Source organism: Vidua chalybeata, chromosome 3 (assembly GCF_026979565.1).
Source record: "Vidua chalybeata isolate OUT-0048 chromosome 3, bVidCha1 merged haplotype, whole genome shotgun sequence".
NCBI classification, from domain to species: domain Eukaryota; kingdom Metazoa; phylum Chordata; class Aves; order Passeriformes; family Viduidae; genus Vidua; species Vidua chalybeata.
The window spans coordinates 16,519,160-16,544,915 of record NC_071532.1 but is presented as its reverse complement, the minus strand read 5'-3'; the positions used below and the strand labels follow the sequence as shown (position 1 = coordinate 16,544,915).

The 25,756-nt window shown below is 36.4% G+C and overlaps 1 protein-coding gene across 1 annotated transcript in view; it reads right to left on the bottom strand.

Moving 5' to 3' along the window:
- Positions 1 to 25,756, bottom strand: part of AKT3 (AKT serine/threonine kinase 3) — a 150,191-nt gene that overhangs the window by 42,453 nt on the left and 81,982 nt on the right. Inside the window, exons 4-8 of the mRNA XM_053937280.1 lie at positions 17,094 to 17,205; positions 15,522 to 15,666; positions 8,870 to 9,001; positions 4,918 to 4,983; positions 3,296 to 3,364 (exon numbers count right to left, since the gene is read on the bottom strand). Of these exons, the coding sequence (XP_053793255.1) occupies positions 3,296 to 3,364; positions 4,918 to 4,983; positions 8,870 to 9,001; positions 15,522 to 15,666; positions 17,094 to 17,205 (524 nt within the window). The remainder of the gene's footprint in view (positions 1 to 3,295; positions 3,365 to 4,917; positions 4,984 to 8,869; positions 9,002 to 15,521; positions 15,667 to 17,093; positions 17,206 to 25,756) is intronic.

Below are 25,756 nucleotides of genomic sequence, written 5' to 3'. Positions count from 1 at the left end.
TAATTACCAATTAAATTTGTTACAAAGTACAAAATCTGGAATTTAGGAATTATCCTTAAATGGAGAGTGAGGAAGTTAATCAACTTATTAGCCAGCTGAATCAGTGTACTCTGCAGGGCAAGGTATACAATAGATTTAATTCCTAAAACATTTTCAGTCTTTAAAGTAAAATACTGGAAATAAAAAATGGGAAACATACACTCCAAATGTATTCCCCAAAAATAAAGAGTCATTTGGTCAATTCAGCTAAGCCAGATGAATATTTGTTTTCTTAAAATCTAATTTCAATTTCTTAATGCTACTTTAATGTAATTCCTTCAGTACAACAAAGGTATTGAAATGTAATTATAGTGGCAGACTAATCCTTCTAGCTATACACTGCAACGTAGTTTTTTTATCAATAGACACTGGTAAACATTTCACCCATGGAGTCTAAAAGCAGAACTAAATGAAGACAAAATTAAGCTTTTGGCCCACAGCAATTATTTTAAGATTGTGCATTCAGCAGCAGGAAAAACATTCTCAGTATAAGTAAAACATATTCAATATTTCCATCTGAATAATCTGTTGGAAAAAAATAACCTCTAATGATTTTCTTTAGTATATTCAAGTACATAATATGCTGGGGTTTTTTTTTAATGGAATCTGAAGGACAATTCTTTACTGTAATGCTTTGTACACTATAAAAGACCACACACATAGACCAGTTAACCTGATGCAGTTACATTTTCATTGCAACATGTTCTCTTATTAACTAAGCCCAACCAGCTTGAAGTTAAATAGGCAAGGTAAGGCAAAGATAAATTGTTACTACTGTAGAGGGATATTAACTTCATTGTGGATCTAAATTCTTGCTTACAGTCATTTAACACAACTACTCCTCCTCTTCCAGTATGAAGTTCTGTGCCCCCTTCCTTGACTGTTTTCTTTTCTAGCTATAGAAAGAGGAAGCAAAGATTCCTACTGCTGACCACAGTTTTTATTACTGTACTAGGGCAGAAGCCTAAATAGTGGCATTTTCTTGCTTTCACCTGAGCAGGAGACAAGAATATGTATACAAACTTCCAAGAACTCCTTCATAAGGAGAACTGTTTGGATAATAGTGCTCCTGAAAGACATAATCCATGAAAATTCCCAACAAGTTGATTCAGGCACAACAGTTTGCCTAAAAATAAATATGTAATCTAAAGGAATTTTAAACAGAAACACACTGAAGGTAGAACAGCACTGGAGAGAATCTAAAGCAACACAGTACATCTACAGTCAATTTCCCAGTGGAAGGACATAATTAAAAGATGAATTTTCAACACCTTGGACAGTCAGAATACACAGGGAAATGTAACTTCCTTGAAACACAAACAGAATAGTAGATAGAAGAAGCAAAAGAAAACGGTCTGTGTATCATAAAAGCTAAAATGCTGGCTAAACTTTGAGCAACTTACTTTCAGTGACTCCAAGTTAGCAATAAGGCTATTTTTACAAACATGAAATCCTCTGTAGTTTTTGGAAGACACTTACTAAAGTCTGAAATTCACAAGAAAATTTGGTAAGATTAAAGATTTTCCTGTTAAAAAAGACAGTTTGTCCAACTTGCTATTCCAGATCTCTAGTCAGAGAAGCATGTGGGCAAATCAAGAGAGTATCCTCAGACAATACTGCCTACTCTCAAAAGGCCATTTTTTCCCACTGTTGCAAAATTTCAGAGTTAGCTTCATTGAATTAGAGAACCATCAAAAAGTACATGAGCAACACTGACAAACAGCAGCACCATACCTGAAAGAAAGCAACCCAATCCTGGCACGAGTACCTTGCAATTGCAATCCCCAGGCTGCAAAAGCAAAAGCAGGCTGCCACCCACAAACCCATGACACACGACACTTGCAGCTGTAGCCACGAAGTTGCTCCACCCAATGCAGAGAAATGCATTGACTGAGCTACAATTGACCAAAATACAGTCAGAGCATCCTCAATCATAAGAAAGGAGTTGAAAACATCCTCTGTGGGCCCTGCTCTGCATTCCAACAGGATGGAAAAAAAAAAGACAAATATCTAAATTCAGCTTTCAAGCTGTCTCCCCAGAAATTACAGAAATGCAGTAAGATCTTACACAGAGGAAAACCATGAAGAATTAGCTAGTCTATAGGACAATACTTAAAATTCATTGCAGACAACATTGACTTAATATTGGTGATGTAAATTCGATGTCAAATAAGCCAGCTGAGTGTCCAAGAGAAGGCTGTTATCCCTTTACTACTGAGGGAGATTTTTGTCTCTGGTTCAACACCTGTGATGTGCAGAATTGGGTTTATACATTGAGTTAAACAAGCCATCCTCCCAGTATGAGAATCCTATAGCACCATATTTAGGCATGGCTGGTAGAGGATGGCCAAGGACAAGTTGGGATCCAATGGGCTGCAGGCATTGGTATTATAGCTAAGCGTTTTATTGCAGGAGAAGACAGCTAAAACATAATGCAAAACATTATGTATCACGCCACAGCAATTCCTCAGTGAAGAAAGAGTTTTTTAATTTAAAAAAAACCTCCTACTGGAAACACTTAGTCCTTTAACATTATCATGAAGCATATAGTTGACAAAATAAGGAAAATCCCCAGTTCATCTTGTAACAAGAACACAGTTTGAATAGCAAACAGCACCTAAAAGGTAGATAAAAGCCCTCTTCTTCGATTGCAGTTCTCTAATTCCATTTGCTGGGTATAATTTTTGATATTTCATTGTTTAGTAAGGCACTGGAGGACAGCAATGGCTTCAAAGGTAACAACACTCTAAGAAGTTCAGCACTTTAGTTGAAATTTCCAGAGCATCCAGCAAGTGAAGTGGAGAGAAGCAATGAAAAACATCAATGCTCCACTCTTTTCCAATAGATACTTGTAATAGTTACAGCAAAGAGAGCAAATAGTTCGTATTAGGACAAAAGTAACACTTGTCAACATTATTTTTGCTTGTTTACACTGGATTATGACTGTTTCATGCCAGAACATGTTAAAATATGCTTAAATAAAATGAACAATTAGCAAGTATATGTAGTTATTTCTCTAGCATTAAATTATCTCTCACTATACAGAAGTCTAATTTTTTCAGAAGAGGAACTAGTTTTGACAGAAAAGTTATAAAAATGTCAACTTTTTTTGTTTAAACAAAACAGTTCAATTTTTTTAATAAAAGCCCTTTAATGATACTAGAGAGCAAAAAGGCAAGGAAAAAATATAACCTTAGAGGTGTAATCCAAAGACAGCCTTACTGTTACAAGTGCAGAACATCTTTCTTAAACTTACCTCTCCTCCGTTAACATACTCCATCACAAAACACAAACGATCCTTTGTCTGGAAGGAATATTTCAAGGACTTGCAAAGAAAACAGCAAAATCAAACCAGTTATCATCTTATATTAACCCAATGTCTTGCACTTAAACTGTAACAAAATTTTATCTTTTTAAGTAGAAAATTCTGATTTTGGTAAGAACTTTAAGAGTAAATAAGAGTTTTATTTGGAGCTTGAGATGAATTAACACAAAAACCTTCAAGTTTTTCTTCATCTCTGCTACATGTCCACTGATATGAAAACATCATGCTTATTACAAGAAAGTATTAAATGGGCACTGAAACATACAATTTCATACAGTACCAGCTATTTCCACTCACTGTACTCTATGATGTCCACTTCCACAGTGTCCATGAAGAGAGAGATTATCATATTCTTTTTCATTTCTCCCAAATGAAATTATAAAACTCATCTTAACATCCAGCATGCTTTCATTTCCAAAGCAAGAACTTTCTAGTTTCATATTATGGAATGTTAAGGATATTAAGTGCTAAATTAATATATTAATTTCCATATAATTTTAAAGTTGCAACAGATGTCATGATCTTAATTAAAAATTTTGATTTATTCATGTTGACTTATCAATGATACCACAGAAAATCTACAGATGAAGACTTGGCCTAAAAGAAATTAAATGTAGTAAAACTACATGTGACTAAACTGCATATCTCACTACAAAACTTGCTGAAGAATAACAGAAATAGAAGATACAACTGCAGTAAAGATGTTGCATTTTTTGATGCAACAAAAGGACCCCTACTCCTGCTTACCATTACACTCTAATTCAAGAAACATTGCAGGACCTCTTTCATCATTACTGAATTTCCAAGGATATTTTGGCCCACCAATATAAATGCAATCCTCTGCTTTCCAAAAAAGTTAAGTTTTCCTAAATAGGAAAGCTTCCATGCTATACTTTGAAATTTTAACACAAAAAAAAAAAAAAAATCCCTGTCTCAAAAAGCATGTCTATTACATTTTGAAATAAAGGGAAGTATTTTTTAATATATTCTCAAACAAGAGGAATCAGAATTACTTCTACAGAAGACAGTCACCAGTAAAGTTAAATCAGTTAATTGTAATTTGTCACGACTCTCAAAATTTTCATCTTTTCAGTCTTTCCCTTCTGTTATATATTAACCATATGAAGACAAAGGTAGTGAGGTTTGAGTTTTGAGGCTCTGTGAGTTTCTTATTTTGAACAAATCAAACAGGTAGTTTCATTGTTTTACTGAATTCTTAATTAAATTTTCTTGGTAAAAATGCTTACACCTCTGTGAAATTAATAACTTTTATTTTAGAAGTGTTCATAGACAAAAACTACAAAAATTGCACAACAGTTACACATTTCTACAATTAAATTTATTTTCAGTACAGTAAAGCTTTACAAATTTATTAGAAATTTTATTTCTTAATTCTTAATTACATATCCTTATCAACGATATCATAAGCACAAGATAGCTACTGATTGTTTACAAATCATCATGAGAAAGAATTCAAACTTTGTAAAATACATTCATAATGAATTATTAAATATTACCTGCTAATGTACTTAAAACTAGTTCCCAATACTTACTGTTAAAAAAGGGTGTCTGGTGTTTTTCAATACTCTGCTTTCTGTAAGGGTGTGAGCCACTTCATCCTGAGAAATAAAGAGGAGAAGAAGTAGGTCTGAATTAAGATATAAAATTGTTATTTAATTACTTATAAGGAAAAGGTCAACACTTTCAGAAAGAGAAAGCTACAGTACAGTTTTGAAAAATGAATGAATCTTCACATTTTTTGAGGAAATATTTGACAAAAAAAAAACCAATTTAACATATTTTATTTGGTTTCCTTATTTTCTTGCTTAAAAATGAAGCCTTTACATTCAATTCAGAGAAGAAAGACATTATAATATTGGATTTGATAGCTTAAAAACATAGTCATCACAGCTTCACAGCTCTGGTATGAATCACCTGAACAATGTATCTACAGAGAGACTAAACCAATGTGTGAGACATGTACACACGGAATAACTGACAGGCAAATATAAACCCCAGTCTCATCTAGCCAATTGTTAAGTCAAGTCAGGTTTTCTGGTTTTAAACTCTCACTTGGTTTGGTGTTGGTTTTGCTTTTATCCACCCAAACTGTCTTTAGGCAAGCAGTGCTCCTGTGACCAGGGTGAGCATCCCTAAGGACATTGACCTCATCCTTGGGAATGGGAGATAACCACAGAACCCACAACTCATTTCCAGCCACAATTTGGAAAAGAGGCACTTTTTGGAAAGGAGGAGAGAGACAGTGACACTCTCCTGTCTGTAAGCCCAAACAGGAAAGATAAAAAAGAGCTCCGTACCAAAGTGAGAGAAGGAAACGGAGCCATTGCTGTGAATGTTTGCTTCCTGGCAAGCTCATCCATGTTTGCTCCCTGCTCCCTCCACAGGCCCTCTCCCCAGCCCCCGGCGTGGGCACCATGCAGGGGGCAAAGAAGGAGCCTGGGGGGTGCCAGTGAGGCCCCAGGGGCATGGCTGTCACACCAGCAGGTGTGCAGAGAGCAGAGCTGGCCAGGCGCGAGGGGATGAGGATGGCGGGCAGAGGGCTCGCCCTGAGCTACAGCACGAGCAGCTCCTGAGGGCTAGGGAGAAAAGCACAGTGCCTAGGGGATTCACAGTATGAATACACAGCCATTTTATACAATTCTGCATGTAACACATGCTGTGAGTCCCCCTTCCCAGGCTGCCAGGCCTGAAACACCCAAGAGCCACTGGGAGGGTGCAGCCATTTTCTGTAGCGCTAAGCCACCGCTGAGCTTTATGTTACACAGAACTAAAGACTACCCTGGTGTGACTCAAACTTCTACTGTAAACCTAGAGAAGTAAATATATTTAGTCAGAGTACACGTTATTATTGCCACAAATAATACCAATATAATAACATTATTGTACTACACACATGCTTATCAGACTATGCTCTGAAGATAAGGTATTATTAAACTGGAAAGTAAACACAGATGTCAGTAGTTTTAAATTAGACTTTAAAAATTGTCAAAATAGGAAGTTGAACAACAACAACAGTCAGTGGTAATAAATTATGATGCCATTTAGCTGAATAGCAGTGCAACAGTGGGTATATACACTACAACGATATACAGGGGGAAAAAACAAAACAAAAAAAACCACACTTCAAGGAGAAAAACAAGCACAAAAGGTTCATTTATCTATTTATTTATTTTTAAACCTCTGTTGTTCACCAGATATATGGCATAAAAAGCTAGCAACAGCCAGTTTTTCTGAAATTGCTTCAGAGTCTGTAATACTGGTAGTAATTTCCTTGCAAGTGTAGTATTAAATCTGTCATGTAAACAGAATAAACAGATTTAGTCTGAACTGGGCAGATGCTATACAGCTGTCAATGCACCACTTTTCTGCTTCATACTATGCTTAGGGCTTTTATAAGGCTACTTTTTGCACAGGCAGGTAGCAATAGGACAAGAGGGAATAGTCTTAAACTAAAAGGACAGAGATTTAGATTAAATGCTAGGGAGAAATTCTTTACTGAGAGAGTGGTCAGACACTGGCAACAGGTTGCCCAGAGCAACTGTGGATGTCCCATCCCCGGAGGTGATCAAGGCCAGGTTGGATGGGGCTTTCAACAACCTGGTCTAGTGAAACCCCCCACAGCAGGGGGATTGGCATCTTTTAGGTGCCTTCCGACCAAAGCCATTCTGTGATTCTAGAGCATATATTATACCACTTACATGCTGAATTGGGACTGCAGAGCTATTCTACCTAGTGACCATATCCTTAGCACTGATCTCCAGAGCTAAATGCTATTGATAAATCCCCATAGCATGTTCACAGCCTGACTGGGCTAAATTCAAACTTAAACAGTTCCATCTCTGATTTCTTCAAAATTTCTCTACCTTTATACATACTTCTATGAACAAGATTTTTTTGCTAACCTTAGACAAAGTTTCCCAATAATCAGCTTTAATCAATTCTAAAAAGTCAGTGATATTGTAGCAGGTAACAATGTAATTAGAAAACTCCTAAAATTTAAAAATCTTTTTGCTATGTTATTGGTACAAAAAAACAAGCCGAAATGCTCTGAAGGCCGGAAGGACACAAGCCAGCAGCTGCAGAAAAGGAGCTCACAAGATTTCCTGAAGATCCCCAGATGCCAGGGGTGAGCAGAACACCGGTCAAGGATGTCAGGCTGGAGACTGAGGCTCAGCATGCAGCAACCAGACAGACTCTGAGACCAGCAGGGCAAACCACAGAGACTGCTGCCAGGTCTTACAAGGAGGGCCACTGAGGTGCTCCTTCCCATGCAGAATCAGAGGAGTGCAGCACCAATAGCCTCTGTTCTTCCTGTATCTCCTGACTGAAGAAGAAAAGGGCACTCTTTGCTGCTGTTAGCCCAAATCATGCACATGCTGACCAGGTGCCACGGCACACAAGACAGCTGCTGAGGGCATGTAGAACTCATAGGTCAGTCTCTTCACTGCTGAAGACATAAATTTAAGTCTCTCCCTCTGTTACAGGGCTAGTTATAATGATACTCAAGGAAATACAATTGTCTTTGAGGCCTCCACTCCTCAGTCAAATTTAATTGCAACTGATCTACACATTCTAAAGCTATCAGAAAGCAAGTGACAGACAATGAATATAGACTGCAAGACCCTTGTAAGCCCTGTTTTCATAGGTCAATAGGAAAACCATAAAAAAAACTTCAAAATATCTTAATATTTAATCTATGTAAAATAGTATTTACCCATTCACATTCAGTTTTTACGAATACTGATATTGTCAACCTCAAGCATTCAAAAATATCACTCAGACCCACGTCCCTCGAAACATCCTCATTTAATAATGGGATTATTTTTAATTGTGTCTCATGTTGATAAATGTATGTAGGTTTCTTGCTTTCAACTTCTGTGGAAACAGGATTCAAAACTTCAAAATTGCTAAAAACAAAGCTCAGAGTAGATGATCTAAATTTAAGCTTGAGTGATATTATGACCATGCACAAGAGCCAGTGACACTAATCAAGTTTAAGTGATTGGACAATGCCAGTTTAAACCACAACTTCAGACATCAGCTTCAGACTTTTCCTATTTCTCAAAAACTGAAAAAATTGAATTGTTAGTCCCACGCAGAGCAATCTCATACAACGTAGCTGGAATCAAGCACAGGCCCATTCAATTAAAAGTGTTTGTCGAGTAAACCTGCAACTGACTTAGAAAAAAATGTGAAGTATCCAATATGCCCCACAATGCACTTTTTGTTGTATAAGCTCAGATTGCACTATCTTGCTGCCCAATAAACTCTCTCGGTGTTTTAGGACATTCCAGATTATAATATACTGGGAAAAGGCATGCAAAATGGTTATACTTTTCTTCTTCTTGCATTCTTGTTTTCTGAGGATACACACATACTTTTATCAAACTAAGTTATCCTCAAAAATCAATACACCTTATGTATTAAATATTGATTACTCCATTCTTTAAAATGACCCAATACTAAAAATATAAACTTTCTTACCTTTGCAATAATTACTTCTTTTTTCAAAATCTTCATGGCATAGTATTTGCCACTAGCCTTCTCTCGGACCAGGATAACTTTGCCAAACGTGCCTTTGCCCAGTAGTTTTAAGTAGTCAAAATCATTCATTGTCTATAAGGAACAAAGAGCAAGGATTAGCAAGACCTAGATTATCCAGTTCCAACATATAACCAAACCCTGCTACCAATAAAATAAGAACAGTTTACAAAAACAGGCCCAATTCTGTGATTAAGTTTGTAATCACAGAATTGTTTAGGTTGACAAAGATCTTTAAAATCATCAAGTCCTGCTGTTAATCCAACACTACCAAGTCTGCCACTAAACCAGGTCCTTAAATGCCACATCTACATGTCTTCTAAATAGCTACAGGGATGGTGACTCTGCCACTTCCCTGGGCAGCCTGTTTCAATGCTTGACAACTCTTTCAATGAAGACATTTTTCCTAATATCCACTCTAAACCTCACCTGGAGCAACTTGAGGCCATTTTCTTTCATTCCATCACTTCTTACTTGGGAAAAGAGATCAATCCCCCTCCTCTGGCTATACCCTCCCTTCATCAGGCAGTTTTAGAGAAGAATAAGGTTCCCCCTAAGACTCTTTCTCAAGGCTAAACATTCCCAGCTCCCTCAGCTGTTCCTCATAAGATTTTACCATGGACACTTCACCAGCTCCATTGCCCCTCTCTGGACACACTACAGCATGGATCAGATCACTGAACCTTTCCCCTTGGATTATGGGAGTTTCATTCTGCTTCCCTTCCCTGTCTTTCAGTTTGGGGAGGGGCTGAGTGCCCAAACAACACTGCTCTTGCTGCTTTTCACCAAGGCAAAGAAGGCAGCTAGCTGCTGTCATTAAACCAGCAGGATAAATTATTCAGTAGTATTAATATAATGCTCAAAAGTCAAGTACTGCACACACTTTTATTTTTATAAAGCACACAGAGGACAAAGCCTTAGCCTAAAGCAGCATTTCAAGAATGCACCACATTTAAGAAAGTTCATCAACTCCTGCATTACCAGGGACATGCAAACATGGTGTATTTGTATTACAACAACCACTGCACTGATGGCTTTTTTGAAACATACAGGATACTCACTGAAATGTTGTGCCTGTAAGACTTTACCTTTGCATTAGAACTTTTAAAAATTTCAGTAGAGATTACAATTACATGGTATTTACATTAATCAATCTGGCTCTGAAAAGGAGGAAGTGGCAAGTTTTCATCTTTCCTGTGACTCTGTTACTGCCCTAGTTTTGCAGGTTAAACACAATACATCCAGCTTGTTCAACCCACAGACAAATCAAGTCCAGTAGGTTTGTCAGCTCAACTGGCATGCCACACATGGTAAGAATATGATCAGATGATCTCAGATCCCAAAACAGCATAGCCACTTTTCTGAGCCCAAAGTTTGAGTCAATAATCCTCTTACTTTTACAAGTTCATTTCACAGCCAGTTCAGAAGCATTGGTCTCTGCATTAGATGCAAAGATGAAGATGTAGACAAAAACCAGAACAATACTGAGAGCACAGTGACTGCACAAGGGCTGCCTTGAATTGACAGCAGAATTTACTTGGCCAATCACTGTGTGCTTCTACAGCACATCTTTCATTATGCTGTGCTAGTGACTTGGTTGCAGCACCACAAAACCATCAAGTTTTGCAACTTGAGAAAAGCAGCTACAAATTCTGCAAGCTGCTTTGAAACTCACCTATTCTTGTTATAGCATTGTCCCGCAGTATCAATGACCTTTCTTCCTTTTTGAAAAACACACCTCAAAACATTTTTAAAGAGTAATTATGCTATGAGTCTCAGTATTGCTAAGTTAAATAGACTTAATCCTGTTTTGTGAGCAAAAAAGACTATCTTTCGTCTTCCCAGTGCCTCTTTCTATCACTAGTCGTGGCCTTAGGCAGTTGTGTTGAATAACTGCCTGAATATCCTGTTCTGGATAAACTTCTACTTGTATTTTCCACAAGTGAATTAGTACTTTCCTTATCTCTACCAGAAATAACCTCTTAACACTGCCTACATATTTCACAGACATTCCAGGTGTAGAGGCATTGGGCATATCCCTGGTGTGCGATCGCAAATAGCAGCAGCAAAATATATTCACTTGTGCGAGAGAAAAAAGGGCAAAATTACCTTCTGAAATTATTTATTAGTTTAAGCTCAAGTGCATGGTACTCTTACTGTGGATCTGAATTTGCTGTTGACAAACTCTGAAAGTAATTTATGGAGTTGTTCACTCAGAGTCAGTTTGCAATGTGCTCACGTAGGAGGTTGAACTGAAGTTCTGTCCACCACATCAATGTGCAATTCCTTAGCTTTTAAGTGTTCAACCTGCAACTTCAAAGCTGCAAAAGGTCTTCAACATTCCATTTCAAAGCTCCATTCAGAAGAAGATGCTTCCCAAATATCAATTTTCTAGCTAAATCAACAGGAATTAAATCTTTTGCCCATCTAACTGTTGATTGGTAGCTTCTAACCTTGATGCTCACACAAACATTTTGCAGTGACAGATCTTGCTTTGCTGCCCAAAGCACCTCACATCAGGAGGAATAAAAATGCATTTATCCCAGCAAGAAATATGGGTAACAGAAATTTCAAAGGCTTGGTATAGTTTTTACCTAAAGGAAACTCACTTTACACAACTGAGTGTAAAGTTAAATTTTATTACTACAGACAAATCCTTGAAGAGTCAACTTTTCCAAAAACTACTGTAATGTGTGATAACTCGCAGCGCATGATGTCGTATGTAAAGCTGTGATCATAACACTGTGTGACTCCTCGTTTTCAATCAACTAAAGGTAGGACTTCTCAATGATCACTTTCAGTTCAGCATTTTGGAAAGTCAGGTTATCTACTTGATGGTTCTGTGACAACCATCAAGCAGAAAACAACTGCCTTTGAGAAAAAGCAGTGAATATTGACAAAAACCCATAAAAACCTAAAAATGCATTCAAAACACAATTCAAGCAGAAGATGAGTAATTCAGGGCAGAATCCTTCAGTCATAAGCTATTGTGCTACCTCACAAACAATGGCTGACAGCTTTATTGATAAAAAATACTGAGCTGTGACTGAGTGACTGTGAGCTGAGTGACTGTAAACAACCTATCCCTTTAACAGTCACAGATTTATGAGATCATAAAGCAGCCTCAAAGAATTAACTTCTCCAACATTTCTGGTTTTTCTAAGACACTGGAATTAGAGACTGACCATCAGAGTCTGAATACAACCAGGTCAGAAAAGATGCCCTTTGCCCATACACAGAAGGAAGATCTTGGCACAACTGATCGCAGACATGGATTTGATGCTTTGATGCTAAGGGCAGCAGATCAGTCAAATTGAAAGACTGATTTGCCCAAAATTTGCTTACATAATGTTCAGCAAAGCAGTCATGAATCTAGATGCAAGCTCAGTGAAAACAAGTTAAAAATATATGTATATTTATAAGAGAAAGGTAATAGGTTTGCAAGATTTTGAGCCGTGGCTTAACAGCACATTATGGCGGTAGTGTTAGTTCTAAGAATAAAGTTTCCTGATGCTCTCATTCCTTAGAAGCTTAGCAGAAGGCTTAGAGATGATACGCAGTGCAGGGTAACTCAAAAAGTCTGCCAAAGAACACAAGACCTTGGGAGATAAAAACACAGATGCCATAGCTAGGGGTGTACTGAAAACTGGTGGAAAAATGGAAATACTTCCTAAACCTGAAGGAAGATGGTAACTTTGGAGGCTCCCGTAAGATTGGATTCTTTCTCCTTCATGATTTCCCCTAGTTTTTCATTCCTGCTGTACTCCAAGTTTTGAATCTTTTTCTTCTTAATTTTAGGCTTCCCCTGAAAAATCTGTTCTTTATTCATCCTGCATATCAAATTTGTAAACAAAGAAAAAGCAAAGAAGCCACAGGAGACTGCACTAACCAAAAAAAAAAAAAAAAAACCAAAAACATTATGATGTTCAGCTTTCTATAAAACTTTTTACTCCCCTAAGGAAATACCTGTTGACCATCTAAACACACCATCCCCTATGGACGATCTGTTCAAAAAAATACACCCTAATGTAGGTATATACACCCTAATGAAAATTCCTACCAAAGAAACTAACTCTTTTTTTTTTTTTTTAATTCCTGATGTGCACAATTATTAGACCAGGTGGAATTTTCATCTGATTTCATCAGAGAAAAACTCTACTGAGAAGCAATAGTACAGCAAGAAATAAAAGTAGTTTGCTAAGAATTTTGAGTATTACAAATTTTAGTGATGTGTAAAACTTGAATTGCATGTTGACACCATTTTAAAAAATTGGGGAAAAGAGGTGCTTCTGTTTTTTGCAGCTAATCTAAGCAGGGATATAGCTGTCATGTTTACTCAAATCAAGTTTCACATCCTAAAGGCTGTTTTCTTTTTGCTACCTTTTCAGAGAAGAACAGGCCCAACTCCTCTCTGTCTTGTCTCTTAATCTGATTATGTTCTTCTACTCATATGTATACCATCTGGTGCATGCACAAGCAAAATTCACTGGGCTTAGATGTAAAATCAGGTGACAAAACAAGCTTTTGTCAAAAAAGGACGCATTGTGTAAAAATCCCTGAAAGGAAAGATACCCAATACAAAAAAAAAAAATCAATAAAAATGCATTAAATCATTATAACTGAAATGGTTCTGATTACATTAACAACTATGAAAGCTTAAACAACAGGTTTTCAGAGACATTTCTACAAAACAGAAACAGTTTGTCAAAGACCTATTTTTCACAATTTCAATGAAGTTGGAGGCAGTGGCAATTCCCTATCATAATGGTCACTTGATATTTTTTATTCCAAAAACTTCTGAGCATCTTTCATTAACATCTTCCAACAGACAGAAATCTGCTGTGGGATTCTTGAGTTCTGGCTCTATTGTTTCCTTTTTTTTTCACTTCATTACCTTTTTATTTATCTTTTTTTTTCTAGTTCTGTTATTTTGCTCTGTTATTAGATGTTGAATATCAACAGTCTTCATTTCAGCTTTGTTTTGTAGAGCTTGGTTTTGGCTTGTTGCCAAAGCCATTAAATAGTCCGTAGTGCTGCCCATACACTGTCCCACCATATTATTTCAGCATTTCTTACAGCGCAAGTGGCAAGACAGAAACAAAACTGATCCTCCTACCTCTGTTCCCACAACCCCTTTTTTTGTATGGGAAACTGCACTGTGAACAAGGAGAGCACATTCCAGATAAACTACTTGTATCAGACAGCATTAACATTGACACCTGGAAAATGAGTGTTATGCAGTGGTTTTGTACTTCACTAAGAGGATACACAGGCTTGGAACAGTGCTCAGATCTTTAACAGAGCAGACCCAAATCCCTTCCACATAATCACACTGCCTCTCACAAGGCTGACACATCTTAAACACTGCCTCTGTCTTGCTGTCACTTATATTTCACCCTGGAGCACAGTCATTAAATATCCATGCCGTCAGGCAAAAGGTTTGAAGTCAGCCTGACTATATATATTCAGAGTATTGTTACAGCTCTTTATAATTGATTTTACCTTTTTCTATAGCAGACAAAGGTTAGAAATTTGCATACAATGAAACTGCAGAAAAGAACTCTTTTTAGACTGCAATCTCAAGTTCTTAAAAATTAGGACATGATAGAACTAAAGTTACCTATGACATCTTTTTATATTTTGAAGGCATAGCTCTCAGCCCTGGCTTTTCCGTGGTTCTTGCTTCATGTAGCACAACAAACAAAACATGCTCTATTAGTAAATAGAGAAATGTTCACCTTTTCTTATATTGTTCATCACTCAAAGGCATTCAGTTATATGAGCCATAAGACTGTTTTGCTCTGTCAGCAGACTTATACTTAGTTTTCTACAAGTTTCACTTCTAGCTAGAAAAAGTAAAGTCAGTCCTATGTAAACTGGTTATTATTTTTTCATGCAATTTCAGTGAATTTCTTGAGTCATATCAACTCTGTATAGCAAATGAGAGACATGACTTTGAGTAGTCCATACAGGACAAAATGGAGGCACATAAGCAAACTTTGAGTGGCATCAGATCTTTAAAACATGCTCTTTGTTGTTTGTTTAACCTGTTGACTCTGGAGATGCAACTACAAGTATGTTATAGCCAGCAATGTACATATTCCTACTTACACCAAAAGCTGTAAAGGACTGCAGAAAAACAAAATGCTATTTTCTCTTACTTCATTGAAAACTAAAGCAAAGTTATTTCCCAAGTTATCAAAAACCAAGGTCATTAAAAGCCAGATCCTGCTAGCCTTTATCATGCAAATTACCTAATTTGTACTGGGTATTATTTGCATGAGAAAAGGGGCAAAAGCACTTGTCTAAAGAAAATATTTTATTACCATACTTCTAAAATAGCAAACAAACAAAAGGATGAAATAATAGTCAAATAATAAGAAGAACGTTAGCATGTGCCTGAATGGTTGAACTTTGTTTTTCGTAAGTGCCATATCAGCTGAACCAATAAACAAAACTAGAGCAGTTCAGGTTTATTGAAATAAATAAATACTTTGATCTTATAATACACAGAAATTTATGTTGAAATACTATTCCCTGCATATTGCTTTATGCATCTAGACCATTCTCAAAAGTTGTTTTTTAAGGTCATTACCTTTCTTTTATGATGGGTTGTTGAAGCATCCATCTCTTCTTCTCCTATATTGTCTATCTGAGAAGTTGGACTACAGTTCATCCTCTCCTCTTCTTGCCTCTGAAGTCTGTCTGCTACAGCCTGGATTGCTTCTGTCCATTCTTCCCTATCATGAACAAGCCAACACCTCTATTAGAAACTCATAAAACATAAAACATATTGCATAGTTCATAACATTTTTCACATGCTACATTGCTTCAATGTTCAATCCTTATGTTACACAGCAGAAGACTCATACTAATCAATCACTCCAACTTCCTTCCAAATCCTGCATTTTCTTAAAGGGGGTGAAGTTGACCAGAAAGGATCACTATATGGGTAACTTCAAGAATTAGCAGCTTCTCATTCTGTAAGTATTTTACTAGCGGGAACTTGAAAACATTTGTTCCAGGTATAATATACCTGAGAGCATGTCATCTCTTATGCAGTAGTATCTCATAATAATAAATTGCTCCTTTAAGAGACTTTTTGGTATTCCCCCTTGCTTCAAGACATTTTCACTGAAAATGGTTTATTAAATCACATCGTATGTTCAAGTCTTTGTCTCCTCTTACAGGAGGACTTACAGACAAACTGAACTTGCAGGCTTTTCTGCAAATTTCCCTCAAAAAAGACCCTCAAAGATAACTAAATTTCTACAAACATCCTAAAAACCTGTGGCTACACTGAGGGGCAGGCCCAGGTGATGGTTCTTGTGGAGGGACAAGCAGGGCCAGCAGAGCAGCACAGACACATCAGGCAGCCCTTGAGCAGGTCATAGCCCCACACCAAGCACACTACCTGCTGTCTCTTGCTCAGCCAGTAAGGGATATGGGATATTTTCATGGTATTTATTACTGAATGCAGTGTGAGCTACTACACTGCACAGAAAAAAGACACAGTACCAAGGTAGAATAAAAAAAAACCTCTAAGTGAACAGAACAGAAAAAGCAAAGTTGTTGTTTATTTACTGATACAAAAATGACAGCCAGATCATAGTACTGGTCTCAAAAGGACAGATGTCCACAGTGGGATGATTCAGTGCATCTAATCATAGACAAAGTAAGAGAAATTTGAGTGCATTATTCCATATCTCCTACATGCATTAAAAAACTTTTTGGTGCATTAAAAAGTTAATTCTTAAGCATTTGTGAATGTTTACTGAAACAAGAAAAACTAATAAGCCAACATAAAATAATTTATAATAAGCATGCTGCTTTCTGTGCCAAAAGAAAGGAGCACATTAGGAGGAGTAAGACAGCAAGGCTGGAAAGATTTCAATCCAGGCTTTGGATGTTCAAAATTTAACACTTCAGAAACATATCATGACATAGTTTTGGCTTATTTGAACACACTCATCCCACCTACTCATAGGCAACTCTTACTCTAGTTATGAGCTCAGATAATATTTTACAGAAGCTGACTTAAAAATCTTTAACTAACTGCTCAGAATGTCACAGATCCAAGTGCTGATTGCTGTGCAGGCCCAGCAGAGACTCTGCTGAGGCTTCTGCACAAGGATTGTGAAAAGGAAAACAAGAATAAAACCCTCACCGTTCCTCTGGAGTGTCTACATGGAACGTCCTCTCTATGACAGTGGTCCACTGAAGACATCTGATAATGAATGTGTTCGGCTTTGGTCGCTCTGTTTTCATTAGCTGACATTCTAGACAAACACATGACATTGCCTTTTTTATACATTGCCAGTTAATGGGTGAAAAGCAAACAAAATCACTTAGATGAAATTCATTCAGCTCATGTATCCCCATTCAGGATCTATCCAGCACACAAGGAAATACAGAACAGCAATACAACCACAGGTTGTATTGGTAAAATACCTTGCAAAAGGTAATAGGTAACAATAAGTCAGGTGAAGAAAGCAGTCAGAGGAATTGATAGAACTTGTATCATTGTCCATATAAAAAGTGCAATCTCCATTTTGTTAACTTGGTCTGTGTTATGAGGCTAAGAAGAGTATTAGATCCTGGATTGCTATAGCATGCCAAGGAAACAGCAGTAGCCACTGGCATATTTTTCCATCTGCACCCAGCAGGAGGAATATGACATTTTCCCTTCAATGGTAACCATGTCACAATTACTGTTACTACTGTCACTTCAGGGTAAGGTTTATTATAAAATAGCCTAAGAAAATTCAGATGTTTAAATTAGTCTGATTATTAAATATAGAACAATCCCACACACACCACCAGTGGGGCTGCCCCAGGAAATCATCTAATTTTCTTTGTGCCCTAGGGCAGAATCAGATCTACCTATGCTATTTCTCATAAGTATTTCAAAATCCCAAAAAAAGTACTAATTTCAAAACCCCTGTAAACAAACTATTCCATCCAACTATAAAGAAATTAACTATTTTTATTGCTGTAAGATTTTTCCTAGGATTTTATGCAACTGTTCCTATAATTTCAGCATACTGTTTCTTGTCCTTTTGACTAAATTACTTCATCTTTCCAGCAGCTGTCCCTTTTAGACATTGGAACACTGCTTTATCTCTCTTCAGTCTTCTTTATGTCAGTTCAACCGATGTGTCCTTCACCAGTTGCACTTTCAGATTCAAGATGTCCCTTGTTCCACAACTCCAGACATATTATAGACCACCTATTACTCCTTTGTGGCAAGACTACAACGCTGGCGATTCAGGCAATGGTTCGGCGTTGCTGTGTATCAGTTCTACAATGCGGCACCAAACATTACAGCTGCAAAACTCTGACAAACTAAAACTCCTTATTCATGCAAATACATTTAAACTTTTTTGAGAAGCTAAGGTTACTCTGTCAAAAGTGTTACTCGTTTTCCTATAGCTAACACATCGTAGACACAAACCATTACATCTCATGTCTGGAATATCATCACTTGTTCAAAGCTGATCCAGATCAAATGTGTGTGTGTGATCTAAAATGATTCATCAGGTTCACAAATCAATCAATAATGGTACAGTAAATTAATTCCTGTTCACCTACAATCTGCTGTAACTTCTTTTTGATGTAGCTACCACCTACCAGTTGACCCACACCTTTTACTTATGTAGCTTACTATTCTTTATTCCAGTTAATGTCAATGCTTTGCAGAAGTCATATGACATGTACCACTTAACAAGGCATACTTTCCTTTCACAGAAATAAATTATTTTGGCTTGACATATTTTCTCTTGACAAATTCAGGATCCTGAAACCTCAACTATCATCTACTGCAATTTTTTTATTTGAAAAAACAAAGAAGTGTGGAAGTGGGTATGTCTATCAATAGTATTTTTTTCTGCAGCTTAGCAGAACACCTCAGAAGCTTGACAGACACAGGTATGAGAAACAAAAGAGGAGTGAATATTGTCCTGCGCACATGTGTATTCCTTGATGAACAAACTTATATATTCACCAAACATCTATAAATTATTACTGAAGTCAGACTGCTCACTGTCAGGAACAGAGATGACATTCCATTTAACAAATATTTAATTAAAAAAGAGAAACAGTAGTTCACCCTCATTGCTTACACACACACTGCTAGGTCTTGGATGGAAGGAGAGCCATCCTCAACCTGTAGAAGAAAGATCTACAGCAGAATGGACACAGGAAGAGGGAGTTTAACACAAAAGCTGGAAGAGAAATAAGGCAGACAGAAGCACGATGAAGTATAGCTGCTTAGGGTACCTAACCAGGGTTGTAGCTCACTGCAATTACTCATGAGATCAAAGAAATCCTCATCTTCAGGGATATGGTTGAAGTCCAGCCATGATCACGGTGACAGTGAAGGGAGGGTTAACAGGCTTTTTTTTAACTTTCTCAGCTGAAGTTCCAAGGAACATGTGGGGCTACCATTCCAGCAGAAGAGACTAGAAGCATTGTCTGCTCTAAGATTATCTCATCTTACTCCTGACAAAACCATCCTCTCATCTTTAATCCTATCACACTTCAATCATGTAGGCTGAAATTTTCTTTATTGGGTGTCTGCCTAAAGCTGCACACTGCTGGAAAATGCTGCTTTTTGGAGAAGAGACTTAAAACTTGGCAAATCAAGACCTTTGATATCCTTTTAGTATTCCTGTGAAAATGTAAGGCATCTGGCCACACTACATGTGGGAGGGATAAGAGTGCAGTGGGAGGAGGGTAAAAAATTACAGTAACAATTACTAAAGTATAAAATCATTGAAAGTCTAGGCATTGAGTACAATCCAGAGGCTACAGCTATCTACTGCCTCTCCACATGCTAAATTGGAAGCATTTCACTTATATTCATAATGCCTTGCCCTCCTCTTCAGACAGTATGAAAAAGTACCTCATTGAGGCAAAATCCAATGTAAAAGATGGCATGCAGCAAGTTATTTACAGGACAGCTGTTATGAACAAAAGACTAGGGAATAAAGGGAGGAAAGTGGTAATAGGACAGGAGAAAGAAAAGCATGGCGATAGCTAGAATATAGCCAAACTAGAGTACCTAGTTTAGAGGAAGGAAGGTGACACAAGCTGCCAGGAAGAAATATGAACTGACTGTGTTAGGACAGTTTGAAGGAAAAAAGGCACAGAGACAAACCTGCAGAAAAATCTGTACCAATCAAAAAGCACATCTTCTCCAATGCCTGTGATGGAACTGAAGATTTTTAATTCCACCATTTATTTTCTCTTTGCCAATATATACAAATATGCATACATTTAAATTGCATTATTTAAGTTTTCCAACTCACATATGAAAAAAATGGAACTAATAGAATTACATCTGCTTATGTCCAAATGCTATGTATAATATGGTCTTCACCTATATATGTATAAAATATTATATAGTAGAGTATGTATATAGTATATAGTACATAATATATAATAGATATATAGTATATACATAATATAGTATAAAAGTAAAATAAATATATACATTGGTATGTACTTTAAGTAAATCTGTATCTAATATACTACTCATATTACATTTTTTCAGTCAGCCCTCAAACTGATTATGCACATTATTAACAAGAACAAAATATTTATTAACATTATAAATAATAATAAAATACTATTAACAAAAAAATTATTCTGAGTTTTCATTACAGATGATTAATTAAATCAATGAAAGGTACTAAAAAACCTTAAGAATTGAAAATGGTACTGAAAAAAAAAAAACTCCAGAAAAATAACCACCAAAAATGCCATTTCACTACCACTGGAGGAAATTATTGGAAAATAAAATTTTGCAAAACTTAATTAGCTTTGGTAATATTCTGTTACTAGTGGCTAAAGATTTTATTTCCTCGTAGAATGTTAAAATTGAATACATTCATATCCACCCCTTATGAAGCAAAAAGGGTTTCAGAAAGAAGTGGAGGACCAGTGTATTCCCAAAAGAGTTGTACTACCCATTCTTCTCAAACAGATAAAAATAACTTCAGTCTGCTGATATTTAGTAGTCCCACATGTTTCATGTGCTGCTGTATACAAATGTATGGGATGAACATTATTCCTGCCCTGACTGCAACATAAATAAAAACTTGTCTGTGAATATCTTTCACCTACTACTAGGGGGAAAAAAAAATCTATTAAGATGAATAAGTGCTGTAATACACAGTTACTGCTAATTACCAAAATATTTTTCTACTAATTAGCGGAAAAACCATAGTAGTTTAAGACTGAGTGAATAGTTTGGAAAATACAAAAGCACAGAAGAAAGAGTGAAACTGGCTACTGAGAGCTGGCTCCGAATGCTCGAGTGATAGTTGGGTCATTACCAAGAGTAGAGAACATTCTACCATAATGTCTTCAAGTGTGCTACTATACATAAACATATGTAATTAAAGGACTGAATCTCAACTCAAAACAGTTGGAAGTCTAAATTATCATTCAAAAAGATGAGTAAGCCAGTAAACAGACAGACTCAACTTTGTGTTCTTGTATGCTAGCCATCTACAACTTGGAACTACACTTTTTTTCCTAAAGCTTTCTGTCTTTCTGGGATGAAACATCGGTCATGAGAACTTTTCCTTTAATATTAGAGGGGAGGAAATACCTTGGGGGAGAACACTTGTTCAAAGCAGCAAAATACAAAAACAGTAACAGAGAATGACAACTCTGTTCCAACAAGTACATAGCACTCCTTTGGCCATTTTTGGATGTATACCGAAAATGAAAAAAAAATTAAATTAAAACGGTAAAAAGAAATACAATGGATGTTTCTCAGTTATTGAAATAATCCTTTTAAAAAACAAAACAAAGTCAGATACATACCAGAGGTTAACTTTTGTCTTCATATCAACAACTAACCTAACAATTCTAAAATGTTAGACTTTTTCAAATAACTGCTACTGTCTAAATTAAGTAGTTATGCTAGTTAAACTCTCCTGAGCAACTCTAACTACAAACTGTATTTCAAAACGTTCTGTTTACTTTACACCATTCTGAACCACAGATGACAAAGTTTGCTTGAAGCTGTAATTACTCTGCAAAGCTGGGAAGCCAATTAGAGGGCCTGAAACCTGCCAGTTCCAAAAAAAAAAAAAAGGAAAAAAAGCACAGATCATCTGTTCAGATTTTATTAAAAAGTTTAAAGTTTGAATTCTATAACTTTAACTGTATAATCACCAGCATTCTTTTCCTAAATGCAGTCATTCAGCATTAAAAAAAATAGAACACTAATACCATTTTATTATTTCATATATGAAAGGTTTCAACTTCAGCAGAATGTGTTGATATGGCTAGACAAGAATACTAAACATTCAAGCAGCCATAAAAAATTGTACTAAAAAATGAACAGAAGGTTGCATAGCTGAGAAATTATTTCTAATACAGACAATACAGACTGAGTTTTAGCACAGAGGATAACTTTGCATGATTATCAAATTATATTAAAACAATAGTATCAAGCTGCTGCTTGCATTATTTATAATGTTTGCACTTTTTAACATATAGGGAGAGTGTTGTCTTTACACAGATCTGTATCTCTCTATGTATCTATCTATTTGCATAATAACTTAAACTTGATTTCTTATTTTTCTTTTGGTCTTTCCTTTACAAGATAAACAATTTTGTCCCAACCTTTGCCTGTTTAATTGCTAATCTAATTTTTCTTTCTCGTATCAAAATTTAATGAACATACTCCTTACAAATACCTTTTTCTGTTGTTGCTACTCTGCACTCCAAATCCACGCTTCTCTGAAGACCTTTTTTGTTAGACAAATAGTAGACAACTAGCAGAACTAATAAACCATTTTCATAACACAGAGGCAGATACATGGACTTTTGCTCATACACACATGAAAATACATGAATTTTACATATAGGAACAAACATAAGTGTGTACCCATACACACACCCTTAGCTTGGTCCCCTTTTGATTCTCCCACTTGTTTACCCACTCCCTAAGGGAAATCTGCTTCTCTGAGGCTTTCCAAAAGGCTCTGTTCCTTCTTACTACATCTTATCTAGGGGGAGTATCACCCTAAAATTAAATTTGGTCACACAGAGATTTATGTGAACAATTTAATATCTCTTATTTGATCCGAACAAATACAGGTTTACCCTAAAAATGCTATTCCCAAAACTTTTCATAATAGATTGGTTTTGTCCGTTGTTCCCTTGACCATATCACTCTTTTTCTGGTATTTCCCATTTCTTATCCAGCTCTATCACATCAAATATAGGTAGCTTTTCAACATTGTCTGTCCCCACAGCCTACTCTCATCCTTGTTATCATCTTTTATTCAGTACCAAAATGCCACCCATCCTTTTACTGTTACAATTTCACCATCACTTCTCTAAAGCATTTCTAATTTCTCTCTGTCATGAAAGTTCTCTTTAAATTCCTCCTTAAAACTCTCCTTCACCATGCCTTTAAAAACAGGAGGGAGGGAAGGAGGGAGGAAGAAAAGTAGGGAGATGAGAGTAAAAATCTAATCTTGACAATGGATTAGTTGTTGATGTGCTGAGACCACTGCCTGTACTACAGGCTAATACTGTCTCATAGTTTTCTCATACTCCCCCCATCTGTTTGCATCCATCTGCTGTTACTTGTTTTATATTTGGAATTTTAGTATTTTGGAGCAGGGACTGACTTTTTGTTCTGTATGGGTAAAAATCCCACTTCTGTGGGGCTTGGCTCATGACAAGTACTTATATGTGTTTTGATAATATAACAACAAATATGACAAAAAAAACCCTTAATTCTATTCCTTGAAGATGTAGAAGATCAAACTTTGTGCAGTTTAGCATCCTGCAAAGTCTTTTATTTCCAATACTTCAAAAAGTACCAAAGCAGCATCTATGTCTTCGTGCCACTACAACTAGTTTGTCATTTGCCCCTTCATGCAAAGAGGGAGAATGGAAATAGAAGATTTCTGCATGGGTTTTGCCTGGGCTTTACTTTGTTTTAATGGAAGACAGTAAAATTATACATCCTTTTCTGTCTTTCATGCAAACACCCCAGTTTTATTTAAGCACCTGGGTATATCACACTGGCATAAAAATTTTCAGGCCTGGCTACAAACTTCTAAGTCAAAAAGACAGGATACCAACTATACCACCTAGAAAGCATTCATAAAGCAAATTTAAAGCTTCCCAAACATTTCTCCATCCAACAGAGACGGAAATATTTCCTATACACAATAGATTTGAGTTTGAATTTTCACAGACATATTTGCAAATGCAGTATATAATACATACATTAACTTTTTCTCTCCACAAGTATTTTCAATATTGAATGAACATTACTTATTCAATTCTACTAATATGACTTTGGAATCAAACTCACACTGTAATTGTAAGTACAGTTATATCTTATCTCTGGGTTCATGTAATCCAGTATTGTAACAAATTTTTAAAAATGACTTCAACCTCATTGAAAAGCTATTTCTGGAGTTGCACACAAGGTCTTGTCTAATGCCAAAGTATTTTGATACATAAATTAATCTCACTTATAACAGACATACATATTTCCCTACCCTTTTCTTTAAAAAATGTCTTTGGAATTCTTTAAGTCCTAACATTATTCCCCCAAAACCTTTCCATTTTCCTGTTTTGAAGATTTTTAAATCCTAAAAATAATAAAATCTTGTCTCTGGCCCACTGAAAAGTTAAGACTAGGGAAAAGTAGCAGAGATTCTCCATTTAGAATAGCCAAGGTTCTTGATAATCACTTCCACAGAGAAAATTTTTAAAAAATTAAAGTTTATAAAAGGTTACCTTTTCATAGTAATAATATAATAATAAATTGCTTTTTCTTTTTAAAGACAATGAAAAGGGTAGCTGTACCAGAGTGATTAGAAAGCATTATCTTTCAAGATAGGAAAAAAGTTCCAGGTGACATCATTTTTGGCCAAGGTTCAAAGGCTACTGTGAAGGGATACAGCTCTTCCCAATTATTCCCCATGTAAAGATCAAAATGAAGGCAAAGGGCCAATTCTTAGAGACACTTCATCCCAAATGTGCTGTGTGATTACCTACACACTCACTGTGCATGTGAGAAGTTGGGGGTTTTTAAAATCAGTGAAGTCACAAATCTTCCTCAAGTAGAACTTAAGTAGAATTCTTCCCCACTCTGTTTTCCCAAATAATGATGACAATCAAAGACCAAAGTGGTTTACATAAAGCAGTATTTATTCCACTTATACAGCAGTGGGCCAGTTGAAAACAGCATTATGAGGCCATGTTGGATTTTTTTGAGGGGGTGGGAGGGCATTGAGGAAATACATCCTGTTACCCAGCGTATTAGTTTTGTTCTCAAAGAAGCATAATGGCGTTTTAAAAGACAGGACAATTTTTATCAGAGTTTGCCTGTACAAGGAAGTCATACCAACTGAATCCAAAATTATCTTTAAACTGGTTCTGACTGCATAAATGCTTAAGCAAAAGCAATTTAAATTAACATATTTTATTTTGCAGTTGAAGTGGGCTAGGAATGCACACCCACTCAGTTACCATGACTCAGTCAATCAAGAGTATCTGTACAAGCTACAGCAGTTTGATTACTTGCAACTGCTCCTCTCTACCTGAAAAGAGCTGAACTGATTTTGAACCAGACAATTCCAGTAAGCTCACACTTCTGAATTTACCCCTGAAAACCAGTATCACCCGGTTTTAAGTTTTCACAATGAACTTCCCACCCATGTAATTACACCGCCTTCATCTATCTTCAAGTGCACGGTAAGATACCACAGCAGAGCTTTTTGTGAGTCTCAGTGTCAAGGCATGAGCATTAAGGGACTAACAGCCTGCTTCAAATACACAGCT